Here is a 17,022-nt window from a genome sequence, read left to right as displayed (position 1 = left end):
GCTCCTTAGTTCCTGAGTGCCTGTGGGTTTAATTTATCACTTTCCTCATTACTTGTTTATTCTGTTGTACTGAATGGTCCTTACACTGTCTCCATTTGATTCTGTTGAATATGATACAATGACCTGAAGGCTGATTGAACTGGCATGTGTGTGGGAATCGATGCATAGACAAGCTACAAATAATATTAGATGAATACAATAATCTTGAGAACAAGAAATGATATAAGGTGTGCCACAATCTTTTAATTCAGGGAAATAACAAATTAACATTTCCAAATGACACCAAATCAGTATTCCCAGTGTGATGTGACTTTGTCTCATTAATAATTGAGACTAAATATGGAGCACAGTATGAATGTGGAGTATCACAGTAGGGCTAATAGTGCTGATGAAAGCAGGTGTCAGTGGTTTGCAAAATGTTTTGGGCAATCTTGTTATAGGGGACATATATTCTCTGTGTTTTAAGATATGTGGCCCCAAAATATGTGGCTGCAGAAAACTACAATACAGATATAATTTCCAAGGGCTGAGGGTCAGCTTCTGTTTATAGGTATTATTTCCATAGCCTTTTTTTACTGTAAAGAGTTTATCCACATCTCTTTGGTTAGATCTGGGCAACCTCTTTTTTTCCCTGTAACACCAAGTGCACAGCCTGGGCACGCAGCAAACCTTCGTCTCAAATGCACCCTCAGCTGTACATGAGCACAGGTACAGATGTGACAGATTGGTATTCAGACAGGCTGCTGTGGGGGTGGGCAGAAGGTAAAGTATTCCTGCCCTTGGAGGCCACACTTCCAGAGCTGCGTTGGTACTTTTTTTTCTTTTTCTTTTTTTTCCTGAGAGTCCAGACATGCTGCTGAGTGATGAAGGTAAAAAGAAAAGGCTGCTTAATAGTATTTTGTCCTTGTAAGTTTGTTCTTTGAACCCTGATAGGCTTTGGTACTGTTTACTCCCAGGACAGACTCTGCAGTCTCCAGATCTAGAAGGAAATCCTGTAGACAAACTCTCCCCTTCCTCGCAGAGCCTGGAAGCAGAGGACATACTTTACTGCTGAGCTTCCCAATGCACCTCTTCCAAATGAGATGAAACATAAATTGATTTTTGAGGTGTATACAGCTTTTTCCTGCCCTGTCAGCCTCTTTAGTGGTTTCCCTATGGGGGGCTTATTTGATTACATTATCATATAGCACCATATCTCCTTACTGATCTTCGATACTGATCAGCAGGAACCAGAGTGCTCTGCCTGCAAGGACAAATTCTCTATTCTCATGTGTAAGCAGGTATCTGTCCTCAAAGGAACATGCACTACCTGAAAAGGCAAGAAGCTTTGGTCTGTTTTGGTCTAGATTTTTGAAGAAAAATTCCTTTTTTTTTTTCTGTGATATAGGATATTTTTTATGTATAGGTAAGAAATGAGGATTTCAAATCCTACCTAAGGGAAGCTTCTCCACCTGTTGTGTAGAAATAAAAGCATACAATGCATATTTCTCGGGAAAAAAAAATCCAATAGAACCCTCCAGACAAGCAAGATAATAAAAAAATCAATTTACAAACAATTTAATATAGATTTACCATCCAGTTAAAGCTTATAATGTTGTTCTAGAATCTTATCTACATTTTTGTGAAGTTATTCTTTTTTAAGAATAGAAAATACTGGCATCCCTCCAAGGTTGCTTCTGTAAACTGGATCTTATCTTAAGTAAAATGCCCAGGAGGAGCACACAGAGAGGGATCCTGGTGGCTATTCTGTGGGTTCTCAATCTTGCTGTGCTGGAGGGGATGCAGCTTAGGGTCCCTTTGTTGTCATGTTGTGTTTTAAACTTGCAGTTGTGTGATGAAATACCATTCTTTGGGAGGAAAGTTGCTTTCAGTTGTTTGCTTTTCTCTCTCTCTTTTCTCCCTGCTCTCTTCAGGCAGTTGCTCTTGGCTTCAGTGAGACACGATTGATGAAGCTCCTCTTGTCCCTTAGGAAAACTCCAAAGACATCAAACCCGCAGCTGAGGAGCAGTCGGGCACAACCCTGCAGGGACCCCCCTTCGCTCAAACTGTTTATGAAATTGTAAACCAAGCTGCAAGAGGGAGACGGTCTGGAGGCAGAGGGGAGGGGGAGCTCACTCCTCCTCCCTCTCTGTCTCAAAGCCTTTTGCTTTCCAAGCTCAAACGCTAGCTGAAATCTGACGCCTGGACTGCACACACACTGTGAGACGTGGGCATGCCCTTGCAGTCCACTGATTTCCTCTGCAGCTTGGAGAGCCAGAGGCGCGCTGAGGCTCCAAGCGAGGAGTCACTCCATCGGGCAGTGAGTGCCACATCACTGTGCTGCTTGCCTGAGGGGCTCCAGCATGGTCCTGAGGCTCCTGCTCCTCCTCGGCGCGTTGCTTAGGGCCACCAAGCCAGCTCCCCACTGTGAAACCGGCCAGGAGACCCTAGGTAAGGCTTATCACCCCAAAAGTCCCCCTTCTTCTCTTCTTCCTTCTCCTGGAGATGAGCAGAGTAAAGGGTTCCAGCTTCAAGGAGAGGGAGACAAGGAGTTGTCACTCTCCTTTAGAGACAAGGGGGATCAGCTTTTTGGAAACCTGCACACTGGTAGTGATGAAACTGGGGTTGTGCTTGGGAAGTGTGGATGGGAAGGCAGGATGTGTGTGGCTCTGCAACAGAAAAACAAGGCTGTGATGTAAGGGAACATAATGATTCCCCATCATTGTCTTTAGGGCTGTCTGTAGATGTGTCTTTCTGTCACTTTATGGACTTCCCAATTGTTAGGGCCCCCCTCACTGTCATGGGGAATGCAGAAGATTTGCCTCATCTCTGGCCTTGCCTTCTAGGAATGTGGTAATCAGATTGCAAGAAGGTGAACTTTTGACCTTCTGTATGCTTTTCGGCTTAAGAAAAAAAGCTTTTCCTTACATTTAGCTTTAGGTCACTTATTTCAAGTCCAAAATATGACATTTATTAGGATCTGACAGCTGTAAGGGTGTGTTTTAACTTGCTATAAGCAATATGGAATTTGTACGAGTTGATTGGCTGGAAAAGTAAATTTACCCTTTAGAATAAAGGTTAAATAGGAATATACTGCTAAATTGATTTAAAGCTTTTGATTCGGTAACTATTGACTAATAAAAATATTAACAGTGTCTTTTAAAAATCTGTGGTTTTTATCCAGTGTATTTAATTAAAATGTCATTTATGTGTACATGATGGAGGCATGAATTTCAGTGCAGTGACAAGGTCTATTCCAGGAAATCTATTTTCAGAGGGTCTAAACTTAAAATGAGTCAGAAAAATATTTATTTTATGGGATTACAGGAAGATATAAGTTAACTTGAAAGTGATCTTAATGTTGCCCAAAGAAATTCAGCTATATTTCAGTGCTTAAATATAAGCCAAAGATTCACTGGCATTGAACTGCTACACAATGCAGTCCATGTGCCATGTACTGCATATAATTTGAGAGTGCTGTTCCCACGAACATCAAGGTCCACCGCAGCCTAAAGGGATTTTATTTTTGGACAAAGCTGCACAAAGAGAAGTGTTGTAGACTATTTACAGCCAGTTACAGGAAGAGGCAGTGTGGTTTGCAGCATGCCCTTTCTCTATGAGGTATGATTCTACTCCAGTTCCAACTGATCAGTTTTGCCATGGGATATTAATCCTAACAGCCACAAATCTATGGATCATTGAGGGGTAACTCTGCTGTGGTGGAGTGTTTTGTATGTGTTGGCAACTGCACTGTCTTTAGGGGAGAGCTTGCAGAAGGGCAAGCAGTGGAAAAATACCTTGAATCTGGTGGGACTGGACAGCTGAATATGATGCTAGAGAGATGGGTAAAGGTAGGGAAAGGGAGCTGTCAACATCACCACGTTGTGTGCCACAGGAGGGTGGGGTACGCTTAACACTGGAGGACTGTTGAATCAGGCAATAAAGTAGCAACTTGGACATTCAGAGACCTGCCAGATTTCTCAAGGGTCTTCCTTTTCTAAAAGGGACATAAGGTCATGTCAGGCCACATGAAAAGGAAGGGCACTGCGGCAATGTTCACAAACAGACCTGGCAGGGGTCTCCTCTCCATGGTCAGGGCAGTAGGTTATGTCTTCAGCTGTAGCAGTGGGATTTTCTCCCCTGTTTTGGGATTCCTTGTGTAGGTCTTGATGCATCTCAGTGGTCAGACCTGCGGTGCCCTGCAAGAGGAGACCAGCCTGGAGTTGCTTTTGTAGGAGAGGAGAGCAGGAACCAGTGCCATTGTCTGATTCCCAGCGAGGCTGGAGCTGCTTTCTTCAGGGTGCCTGGTCTTCTCAGTGATATTTGTTCTGCAGTGACTCATTTTGCCTTTTTTTAATAAGAAGCCAAAGTGAACATGATTTACAATACCAAAATCCTTTCAAAATGCTTTGTGCTCTTCTGTTTAGAAAAATAAGGAAATGATTACTTAGAATCCAGCTCTACAATATGATACAGGCATCATACACTGTGTGTGGAGCTTTTTGAGCAGCAGCTGGGAATTGTGGCACCAAGAGAGGGCAAATCCCTTCTCCTTAGCTGTGCGCTGTATCCCTGGGGAGTCAGTAAGCCACTGTCTACTCCAGCGATAGGATGCTACATTGCCCCCTTGCGAGGCAGCACTTCCAGACCCTGATGAGTTTAATTGGCCTCTTAGCCTACAGTTTGGGTGAGAAAAGCACAGCTTAGCATGTTTCCCCTGAGAGGTGGCCAACCTTTGGCGGAGGGAGCTGGTAGCACAGGTTCCTCTTTTATCCAAGTCGTGTGTGTCTCTGCTGCTGACTGATGTATTCCTGTGGTAATTAGTTAAACGAAGTACCTTATCATAACTGACAATGAAACCAAAATCCACAGAGAAGCAGGCTGAAGTCACTTGCCTTCAAATAGGTGACTTTCCTTGCAGCTGGGGCCAACTGTGCAGTTGCAATGACACCAGGGTCAGGCTAAGGCTGAATAGAATCATAGAATAATAGAATCAGAGAATGGTTTGGGTTGGAAAGGAGCTTAAAGGTCATCTAGTTCCAACTCCCTTGCAGCGGCAGGGTCACCTTCCACTTGACCTGTCTGTTCCAAGACTCATCCAGCTTGGCCTTGAATGCTTCCAGGGATGGAGCACAACAGCGATAAAACCTTTAATAATACCAATAAAGCCTTTCCTTTCTTGATCAGTTGTATTCAGGCAGAGCTTTACTGTGGAGTTCTGGGGCAGGGGCACACTGGTGCTCCAGTGGGAGCCCCCAGGGCTTACAGGGTGCGCGGGGAGGCAACGTCCGAGGTTGGCCCTGGCCTGGGACCTCCCCGGGGGCCGGGTGTCAGCGGGCCCCTGGTGGCCCCGGGTGGTCTCTGGCCCCGGGCAGCGCCTCCACCACCGTCCGAGGCCGCGTCGCCGTCTGTGGTGCCACCGTGTGGGCTCCTCGGCTCGTACAGGCTCCGGGCAGGCACCGGAGCTGGGCTGGGGTTAAACGCAGCAGGAACGCCCGAGCCTTTTGCCACGCTCCCGATCCTTGCCCGAGCATTCCAAGGGTGTTTCGGGCGCATGGCACAACCTAGCAGAGGATAGAATCTTGGAATAGTTACGGCTGGAAAAGACCTCTGAGATCGTCGAGTTCAGCCATTAGCCCAGCACCGTGTTCAGCACTAAACCATGTCCCTAAGTACCACATCTACAGGTGTTTTAAATACCTGCAGGGATGACGACTAAATCCCTTCCCCGGGCAGCCTGTTCCAATGCTTGAAAACCCTTTCTGCGAAGAAATTTTTCCTAATATCCAACCTAAACCTACCCTGGCACAACTTGAGGCCATTTCCTCTTGTCCTTTAACTTGTTACCTGGGAGAAGAGAGCTACCTTACCTTGTCACAACCTCCTTTCAGGTAGTTGTAGAGAGTGATAAACTTCCCCCCTCGAGCCTCCTGTTCTCCAGGCAGGAGTCCAGAGGGCTGGAGCTGTTTGACCTGAAGCTTTGGAGGTAGGAGAGCAGCTTGAGTGCTGCTCCCGGGATTGCCCTGGTTGGCCCACCTGCCACTTCTGAGTCTCCTCCTCTCAGAAGTACCTTGGTGTTTCTCATCATTTTGACTTGTTCTAGTCCTGAGTCAGACATTGACCCATCCTGGGGGTCTCTGACCTCAACCACTGAAGATGGGAGGGAGTGGGGAGGCAAAAGGAAGAGAGATGAGGAGTGACAAACCACAAGGGTGGGAGGGAGGGGACTGGCATGGTATTTTTGCTGGAGCCTGGAGCAGATTCTGTGACACTGGCTCCTCTCTAAGCCATGGCATTGAGTAAGGCTAATTGTCTTCTGGGAAGTCAGACTGTCAGAAAAAGTGGCTTCCAACACAAATGTTATACCTTTCCACTCTTCTCTGCAGTTCCCAACTCCACAGTGTGCCGTGGTTTTTGCTAAGTGAAAAGGGAGAAGGGAAAAGCTATTTCCTTCCATGATCTTCACACTGGCCCCAGCTTCATGGGACCTGAGCATACTTGTTCACTTGCTGTGGATGCTTCTAACACCCGTTTCTTGGTGAAACTTGTGTCTGTGCACACACACACAGACAGAACCACTCCAGGTGCTGCTGCTCCTGTGCGTGTGATTGCACCGAATGACCTGCAGTGGGCTGGGGTCTGCTCTGTGCCCCAGGCCAGCGATGCCAGCTGGGTCCCTCATCCTGCTGTGACTGGCACAGGCAGGTGCTGACATGGAGCATGACCACAGAACTGTGCTGCCACATGTGGGAAAGCCCAAGCTGTAGGAGTCTCGCCTGCTGGACCCAAGATGGATGTGTCCAAGTCTTGCCAAAACAAAAAAATGCAGAACTAGCATTGACATCATGCTCACTCACAAGATGAGAAATTCCAGCTCTTGTAAAGCTGGTTGTCATCACTGAATCATGTGAGCTGCTCTGGATTCCCGCCACTGGCTCTAGTATTTCTACACAATTATTATTTTAGCAACACTGACCTTCAGCTACATTTAACATGGGAAATGGGATCAGAAACAGCCACTTATGTGGGGAAAGTAAGTTTATATTGAAAATATAATACACAGGTATATCCTTTTACTGCTGAAATGGTTTATGCATGATTTTAATCTGAAGACAAAGTTTTCTTCAGGGTACTTGTTGAGATATCTATAAATCGTGGGGGTGTGAACACATAAAAGTCAAAACTTGAACAAAACCCCACTGCCCTAAGGAACAGCCAGGCTTTTAGCAAGACTTTGTAATACTAATTTTTGATCCCCTGTAACATTTATAGGCATTGCCTTTCCCTTCACACAGTCACAGGGTTTGAGGATGTTAGCTGGCTGATAGCTACCATGGTCCCCTTTGGGCTGCTGACATCATGTGAGAGCCATTGCCTTCTCAAACCTGGAGCAAATGTTGGATAAATGTTACAGGTATTGTTGCTTGAGATAGGACTGAGCATGGAGGTACCACGCAGAAGTCATCTATCATGTTGTGAGCATACTGTTTGAGGCTGGTGGGCCATGTCTTGGTCTCTTTGCTGGGCTTTTACGACTGCTGAATCTTGTTTGGACAAAATCACTCTCCCATTTTGATGCAGCTGTCACAGATTAATGGATTTTAGGGACTTTAGGGACTTCTGCCCACTGCAGAAATAAAAATGAAATTTCAATCCCTTAATTTATCCTGTTGTACCTCAATTGATTTGTAACTCCCTATAAAACACCTGAGTTTTACAGGGTTATAACAGGACACCTTTATCTAGGAGAGAATATGAAATTAAGAGGCAGATTTAAGTCAAGGTTGTTGAATTGATGGTCAATCTTTTGTAACATAAAACCACCACATTTGGTTAAAACTCACAGAAGAATCAAATGTGATGTTAATTACAAAAATTTTCACACATCTAAACTAAAGAATAGACAGAGTTGTTCTAGGGGGCTGCATAGACTTTTAAAGAGGATGGAATTATATTTTGGCAAATGTTTTGGAAAGATTGTAGTAGAACAGATAAACCCCTCAGTTTTTTCAGATATAATCCTTTTTCCCATGGCGTTCAACAGAGTTGACCTTACTCAAAGGAAAGTTTCTGACTGTTTTTGGCCAAAGCACATGGAGAATACTACATTCATAGACAGTGGGAACTGTGCTATAAAGAGTGTATGGTCACAAAGTACAGCTGTGGAGGTATCCCAGCTCCCAACTCCAGATTACCACGTTAATAAGTGTTTTCATCCTTCCCCAGGCACCCTGGCAAAAAATTTGATTCTTTAGATGATAGTTGTAGAGATTTCCTGACCTATTGCACCTTCTCACAACAGCTGTTGTTTAAACAGCATTATCCCCCAAATCTGAGCTGATTTCTCCCTCCTTCACTGACCAGAGAGTGAGGGATGATCTCCATATGTCTCCAGGTCATCCTGGTACACAGGAAATGCTTGTTCAGCAGCAGCCTAGCCACACATGCAGTTCAGTAAGCCTTCAGCCAATTTGGCAACTACTGGCCCATTTTGTTGTCCTTGTCTTTGTTGCATTTTGTTTTCCCAATGGGTAATTTTTCCCTCGCAACTTGGAAAAGATCTCAACTGAGGCCAGAAAAGGGCATTTAGTATATTTTGTTTGGAGAATTATGTTTCTGTTCAGGATTTTCAGCTCCTGAAGGACTCCCTGGAGCAGCACTTACCAGCTGAGGTGACACAGGGAGGAGGTCTGGTCACCAGAGGCACCAAAGCAGGTGGTGGGGACAGACAGGCAGACAGAAATATTCTTCATCCATTCTTTTAGGTGCCTATCACTGCATGTCTGAGTTGCATCTGAACAACTAGAATCAAGGGGGAATTACTGGCCCCCACTGAGGCTGTCTTTGTGCCCTTGCCATATGACAAGTCTTGGTATGCATTTGAACAGATGTGAACTTGTTGCTTGCAGGTTGTGAGCTCCCATTATCCATGGAAAAACTTCAGCACCTTCTCACTGGCCCCAGAGCAGTACTTTGAGAGAAACAGCCCAGCAAAGGCTGACTGCTGTGTCATTGCTGTGGGAACACCTTCAGTAATTCAATAAAAATGGGTGTTTAACAGAATGCCAGGCAGCAGGTGGGTTAGAAAGAAGTGTGATTAGTAACAAACACTGCCTTGAGCCTCCCTGCTGTGATCTTGCTCTGCAAAGTGAAAGCAGATGAGGCATTAATCTCTTTCAGGTGCTTTCAGGCTTCTTCATGTGAGGGAGCAGGGCTAAAGCAGGGCTGTAGGTTGTTCCTGCTTTTGCCTGTTGCAAACACATCGCTCCTCTGGTCAGTTGCTGCAATTGCCAGAGTGGAAGATTAATAACAGGAATTCAGTCCTCTACTCAGAAAAACTTTGATGTATCCAGAAAATTGAGTTAACCACGTGGCTGCTTTCTGCAAGCACTCCTCTCTCCTCCAGTTTTCCTGGAATTCCTTCTCTGTGGCTGTGGATCTTCTCCAGTTCTGCCCCTGCATGTATGCCTTAGATGTGTAGCTGCTTTCTCTTTTGGGCTTTCTGTTTGACCATTTTCCCCCTATCCAAACTACTCATCTCTCTCAGTCCTCTGCTGCTAGTCCTCTCACATATTCACTCCTCCTTCACCCTCCTCCTTATGCTTCTGGTCCATTTTACAATTACATAATGGATATTGTCCCGTTTTTGTCCTCGTGCTGTAGCTAGGACCTGGCTCTGGAAGCAGGCCGTGCTTTGCCATTAGAAGGTGCTGTTCCAGTGTTTTGCAAAATCGTAGAAACAGCATTTGCATCTTACTACTGATATTAAGTTTTGTCTCTTTAGTGTTACAAGGCAAATTATCATTGAACCATGTAGAACAGCAATATAATATAATAATAAATACTAATATAACAAGGAACTGAAATGCTTTGTATGGAAAAGTGGAGGTTTTTACTATAAACAGACTAAAATGAATAAATATGTCTTCCAGTTTAAGAAAAGTATTGTAAGAAGCCCAGAAAGCTGGTAGGGAGTGTGCTGGACTGCACGGATCAAACAAGATGAGATAATTTATGTTGTAAAGACCTGCACACTCCCTACCAGTCTGCCTCACTGAATGATTTAGATATTTTAGATTTAAGAATGGCCTTTGGGCTTATTCCATATCATCAATTGCACAAGTCTCCTGTTGCCTTTGCTCTTGAAAGGGCAAGTGGCCAGGCCATGGTACTGGAAGTAGCTGATGAGCTCTGTTGTCTGGGTTAGGGTTAATCACAGCAGCTTTCTTCCTTCAGTGCTGAATCATCAAGGGAAAAAATGTAAGCTTGGCAGTAAAATATGTATGTGCTGCACTGTAGATTTTCAAGCTTGCCTTTGCAAATTGAAACCATAAGCGTATATTATAGAGAGGGCTCAGAAAGCTTGAAATGGCTTTTCTCCTCTTCAATAAGTTATTTTATCCATAATCCTAAATAGAAACTGTGCTACTGAAAGGACTTTTGTAGCTCTGGTGGAATAGCTAGAGTACAAAAATAAACATAAAAAATTGAAAAGGCTGTTCTGGGTCAGGAAGAAAAAGGTCTTTCTGTACCAACCTGTCTGTGGATGTGACTTTGAGAGTGGGTGACACTGTCTTCCTCTGAGACCAGGGGAGCCTCTGCCCAAAAAATGGAAGAGATTTAGACTCTTTCAAGCACAGAAGAAGCAGCAACTGAAGCCTGCCAAGTGAACCAGGAACTCTTTGTATATCATCGCCTGTCATTTCTCTTATGAAAATGAGAAAACGAGTGGCTGAACTCTTCTGGCATTGCCAGAGCTTAGAGAAAATGAGCTATAATGGATGGGGATGGGAATTTGCTGGTAACTTCTGTGTGCAGAGACCTAGGACTGTGGATGCAGGGCTGCAGGAACAGAGAGTACAGCTGCAGCTTGGGAGCTGGCCTTGGAGAGTTTCCTGCCGCTGGCTCTCCAGGCAGGCAGGCAGGCTCTGGCCCAGCTACGTGTATTCACACTTATTTATATAAGTACACATACTAGAGAATTATCTTTGGCCCTTGCAGAGCTTCACACTCCAAAACATATGTAAGCACTGGCATTAGGAAACACTGGGAAAGTCCAAACACCACATCAGCACACATACAGGTTTAAGACTGGCTATAAAGCAAGATTTGGTATAAACCAGACCTTTTCTCTCTTGCTTTTATGTACATTGGCTCCGGATAACCTGAAATCTCAAACTATTTCCTGGGTGTTTACAAGACACAGCTGTGTCTGATGTATGGGTCATATGGTAGCTTCCATGATGGGGAGAATTTGGGAAGAGCTGTCCTCTGTCAGCAGAAAAAGTTGCATAGATAGAGAGAAAACAGCATAATATGCTGCAAAAGTGTGAGGCTTAGATCTAATTTTAGACTTAGATCTAGGTTTAGATCTAGGTGTAGCACTCAGGAGCAAGGAGCCAGTTTTGCTAGTCAATGAGTAAATATTGATAACTGATTTTGTAAGGGGCATCCTGGGTCACAAGTAGTGGAAAAGCTTAATCCACTAAGCAGGGATGTTGCAGATTCACCCCTGCTTATCACATACTAAGATGAATAACTTCAGTTGCCATGGAAAAGATTTATATGGATTTTGGTTCCTCATCTAAATAATAGATTTATGCTCTTCAGTCAGCATCTTTGTTAATGAGTAATAGCCATGTTGTTTAATAGATTGCCTCTCCCTCTGTAAGAATGGTTACAACATGCAAGTGTAGAAGCCAGGTAGCAGACAGTCTGAAACCAGAGCTGCCTTTACCTCTCCTGTGCTAACATCTCCTGCTCACAAAAGGATCCAGTCCTCTGGTGAACCCAGGGATAGCTATGACTTAGCGAAATTTCACGTCTCTTCCATCGGCTATCCATTGCTCCCCAGTGCCTTCCTTCTGGCCAGCTGGGCAGAAAGAGGCATCTGCTAAATGCAGCAAGTCTGCTGCTGCTCAGAGAGCTGGAGCAGGGACAAGCAGCAGCACCTTGTCCAGACCCCGCCTGCTGCATTTCCTCTTCGGTTTCCTCTGCTTGTTCCAGCATGTTCCCAGAACACCTTTTTACTCCAGCTGAATAAGCAGAATCCCGAGACACCACTGAGAATGGGCTTGTGCCACACTGATGGCTATAACACTCCTGTACAGCAAAACAAGTCAGGGAGATTGTGTGTGCCTCAGTTTCACTATTTGATCATTGCATGTCAGAGATAGAAACAAAAGGGACATTTGTAGCTTGGCCCCAGAGCCGGCAGTGGGCAAAATGCCTCTTACCTTTGAAGAAATGTGAGCAGATGTAGAAAGACCATTCATACTCCCCAAATGCCCCATGAAGAGCTGTGCTCAGTACACATGACCCTCTAGTCTAAAATAATAGCTACAGTACATTCATTTTCTGCTCAGGAGAGAAAAAAAAGGGTGTAAAATATTTCTCATCCAACCTTCAAAGTAATGAAGGGGATTCATTGTTAATGACACAGGTGACAAACAGAGATAGCGTCACTTTGCTTGTTGGGACGTGGCTGAACTCAAGCCAGTCCCATCCACACCATGTTTTCCCCTCTGTATGGAACATTTGGCTGGCTCCAGACTCGTGTCCAAGGCCTCTGAAATGTGGGTGTGATGGCGTTAGGATATAAGACTATCCAGATTCAGGAGGTAGTGACATCCAATTTTATCAGCAGGATTAATTGCTGAAGCTCTTACTAACAAGAGATCACTCTTTCCCAGATAGTGTTATACAAAATGCTATTCCTTGATTATCTCCAGATGTAACACTACGTGCAATATCTGGCTGAGATGAAGCTTTTTTAGAAATGTCTTGACCTTAATAACTAACTCACAGAGGGGATTGTGCCTAGCTAGGGGAAACACTGAAATCCTGTAACGGAAGGCACTGTTGATGAACCAGGTATTATTTAATGCAATTAGCATAATGTACTGAGCCAGGAAAGCAGTATGTATGGATATAATTTTTTCCAGCTTGCTGCTTACCAGAACTTGTTGGTGTTGGAGGTGCACTGTTTCTGCTAGTTCTGATGCCTCATTTATTTTATGAGGTAATGTGGCTCAATTACAAGTCATAATATAGAACCAGACTAATTTCCAATTCAATGTCCCCCTCCAAGATAAAACCCCAGGGTTAATTTGGTTCTCATTACAATGACTTTATTTTGGCTAGAGAACGATCAGCTCATTAGCAACACATATGCAGATGATTACAGTTAAACAAATATGCCAGGAGTAGAAGTTTAAGCTTTCTTTAGCAGCAAAAAAAGAAAACGTAATGAATTTGGTCTTATGAGGACAAATACCTGATTCAAAGATGAACAAGAAGCTAGATGCCTGTCCCCCCAGTGAGAGCTAGGAGAAATAGCAGAGCTAGATTCCCAGTACATCATAGGGAAAGTGAACCTGTTGGTGTTGAAAAAATTTGCAGTTACTGACTTAGCTCCTATGAGGCACTGGTGAAAACAACTCCAATACCTTGATAGCAATATTTTTCTTTAGTTGCCAGTATTGGAGAAGGACAATATAAAATCGTTGATTATTGGGAGAAAAAGAGGCCTCTCCTGAGTCATCAAACCGTGTTCCTTCAGAATCAAGAGAGCTTCATTTATTTGACCTAGTAAACAGAAAGCTGAGGAGATCTGATTGCTCTTTGCAAGCAGGGGGTGAAGGAATGCACCAGGGAACACAGAGAGCTATTTAAGCTGAAGGACAATGCTGGCACGACACCACATGGACATAAATTGGCCACAAATACTTTCAAACAGGAAATTAAAAGGCAATTTCTAGCCATTAGAAGAGTGAGCTTTTGGGGAGGGAAACAATTAGTTTTAAGATGTTATTAAAGGATGATATAATGCAGTTGCTAGAGATAGGATGAAGTAGGATGGGGAAGAAACAAAGTCCCCTCATATCCACCAAAGGCTGAATTGCTTTACAAGAAAGTCATGGACAACATCATGTAGGACCAACAGATTTTTTAGTGGAGATAGTTAAGACACCTTGTTATGTATGGAAGGACTCCTATGGAGTTTTAGACTAAACCAGATTGATAAGGACCTACATTTTGATTAGTGAAATTTTCTAGGCACCAAAGTTACAGGTTTTAGGCATGTCTAGAAATACTGACCAGTTGTCAGGGCTGGGCTCAACACCTTCGTCAAGCACAGGCGTGATTTCTTACGAAACCACACTTCAAATACATTGCCAAATCCTCCCTTTCTAAAGTGGATCAAGGACTGGCTGGTCAGCGGACTTGCCTGCCATGCCCTGTACCTGATCCCTGCAGTCTTTCCTGTCTTCTTATTAAACTCCATTTCTGACTCTTTGCCTGGGTGAGGGTATTGCTTTTTGTGTGTGTGGATGGGGGTGTATGAGGTTCCTCATGCCAGGAACTGGTGTGAGACAATGGGGCGGTGGGGCTTGTGTGCCCAGGGCTCAGCAGCTGGAGGGATCAGAGTGTGTGTGCCTTGTGTGTGTTTGTCAGTGTGTGCCATTGCTAGCAAACACCAAGCTGGACTAGCAGTGGACAGGACAAAATATATGCGAGATGGATATTTGTGGGACTGTAATCCTGGGCTAGATACTGACAAGACCTGAGGGTCTCATAGTTGGATACTTGAGGAATCAGGAGGTCCAAGCCAGCTATTAGGAAGACCACAGTGCCTGGGGCTTGGCTAACAGTGAGACCCTTGGTCTGGACCAGCTGCCAGAGGGACTAATGTGTGTGTCAGCACATGAGGCAACTGATAGATCGGTGTATCCAGGAGCCAGCTACTGGGAAACAGCCTAGTTACTCAGGTTCCAGTGTGTCTGTGGCGAGCAACTGGAGGGATTCACCTGTACTTCTTTTTCATCAACGGTCTTTCATCCTGTTTAGCCAGAAAGGGGAACAGAATAATGCTTTGTGTTTGCCTGTACTGCATTTTCTCTTTGTGTATACATGTAATACATGTCTGCTGGGAATATGTGCTCGTCCCTGGCATGTCTGGACCTCAGGACACAGAACTTCAGCAGCCTCTGTGGGGATACCAGATTGGACAATTCGTAGCACCAGGGAGGTACTATGTACACTTGTCTTGTAATGATTTTTCTTTTCCTCTTTATTTGCAGGTCAATGCCAAACAGTACGGAAAGGTAGGATGTGTCTTTGCTTGCTCTTCGTGGAGAAGCTCAAAACCTTAAGTATTTCTTCATTATTTCTTAACATGTATTCTAATGTTGGTGCTCTGGTAGGTTTTGTTACAAGAGAAATGTACTTTTTCATGCAATGTAGAATTTTGCTGCCACGACAACGGCATTTGTTACCAACTAGAGCCATTATCAAGAGGAGGCTCAAACACAGACCAATTACTATAATAGCCAGTAATTTTATGAAGAGATGTCTCTCTATTACTCCCTCTTTGCCTCTGAGTTGGCTGAAGGTATTACCAGCACTTCTCAAGATCTCCTAACCTGATTTCTTAAAAAGTAATCACATTTATGTGATTTATGGGTTTGCTTGTCTGTCAGTTAAGTCCCAGAATAACTTCTGATCCCTTTGGGCAATTTCAATCAAACTTCACAGAGGGTCTGCAGTTTCAGAGATATTAAACTCTACAAATTTTGTGGGCCCAAGCAGAGAAGAGAGATATCTTACTGGTACATTCCTCACTAAAAAAAAATAATCTATATGATCGCACACCTCATCAGTGAATCCACATAAGGCAAGGACAGGGAAGGGAGTGATATCACAAATACACTTTCTTTCAGGAATCTGAGTTTTTCTCATGTTAGACAACAGCAAATGTACACCTCAATAGAGGTTTTTTCTCTCTTAGGAGTTTAATAAACTCAAATTGTATCAAATAAGATTTAATTGGAAATTAAATTGGAGAGACACAGATTTCATGGGTGTACCACTCAGTGGATAAGGAATTGGATGGATGTTCACACTCAGAGGTGCAGTCAATGGCTTGATGTTCAGGTGGAGAGCAGTGATGAGTGATTTTCCTCAGGGAACTGGGACTGGTGTTGTTTAATATCTTAGTTGGCGACATGGGCAGTGGGATGGAGTGCACCCACAGCAAGTTTGCCAATGATACCAAACTGTGTGGTGAGGTCCACACACTGGAGAGAAGGGATACCACCCAGAGGGACCTTGAAAGGCTTGAGAGGCAGGTCTGAGCAAATCTCATGAGGTTGAACAAGAACAAGTGCAAAATCCTGCACCTGGGTCGGGGCAATCCCAAGCCAAATGCAGGCTGAGTGGAGAATGGATTGAGAGCAATCCTGAGAAGGACTTGGGGGTGGTGGTTGACGGGAAGCTCAAAGTGACCAAGCAATGTGCACTTGCAGTCCAGAAAGCCAAAAGTATCCTGGGCTACATAAATGCAAGTCAAGGGAGGTGATTCTGATACTGTACTCAGCTCTTGTGAGACCCTGCCTAAGGTACTACATTCAGCTCTGGTGCTCTGAACACAAAAAGGACATGAAGCTGTTGGAGCGAGTCCAGAGGAGGGGCCACAAGAGGGCTGGAGCCTATGAAAATAGGCTGAGACAGCTGGAGTTGTTCATCCTGGAGAAGAGAAGGCCCCAGGGAGACCTTAAAGCATCCTGCCAGCACCAAGGGGGCCTGTGAGAGATCTGGAGACTTGGGAGAATGGCTTTAATCTGAAAGGAGTCAGATTATATATTAGGAAGAAATTCTCACTATGAAAGTGGTTAGGCACTGGACCAGGCTGCACAGAGAAGTTGTGGCTGACCTGGAATTGTTCAAGGCCGGACTGGATGGGGCTCTGAGCATCCCGGTCTAGTGGAAGGTGTCCCTGTCCCTGGCAGGAGAGTTGGGACTACATGATCCTTAAGGTTCCTTTCTATTCCAAACTATTCTACAATTCTATGAGTATGTGTCAGCCTTTCATTTGGAAACTAGACTTCATTAATTTTGGTTGTTTTCTAATTTCGGTGGTTTTCAAACTATGTTTCAAGTGAACTCCCACGTGGGCTCAGTACTCCAGTGTTTTCTGGGCAGGGATTTGTCCTTTTTTTTTTTTCAGGTATTGAATTAACAAAATACATCTTATTTAGAAAC

The 17,022-nt window shown here is 44.3% G+C and overlaps 1 protein-coding gene across 1 annotated transcript in view; it reads left to right on the top strand.

Moving 5' to 3' along the window:
• The first annotated feature begins 2,333 nt into the window (after window positions 1-2,333).
• CPZ (carboxypeptidase Z) overlaps window positions 2,334-17,022 on the top strand; it is a 37,876-nt gene continuing 23,187 nt past the window's right edge. Inside the window, exons 1-2 of the mRNA XM_027686562.1 lie at window positions 2,334-2,430; window positions 15,063-15,086. Coding sequence (XP_027542363.1) covers window positions 2,343-2,430; window positions 15,063-15,086 — 112 coding nt within the window. The 5' untranslated portion in view covers window positions 2,334-2,342. The remainder of the gene's footprint in view (window positions 2,431-15,062; window positions 15,087-17,022) is intronic.

This window comes from Neopelma chrysocephalum, unplaced genomic scaffold, assembly GCF_003984885.1.
Source record: "Neopelma chrysocephalum unplaced genomic scaffold, ASM398488v2 Primary Assembly neopelma1_71, whole genome shotgun sequence".
Lineage (NCBI taxonomy): Eukaryota > Metazoa > Chordata > Aves > Passeriformes > Pipridae > Neopelma > Neopelma chrysocephalum.
This window is presented reverse-complemented; position numbering and strand designations above follow the sequence as displayed.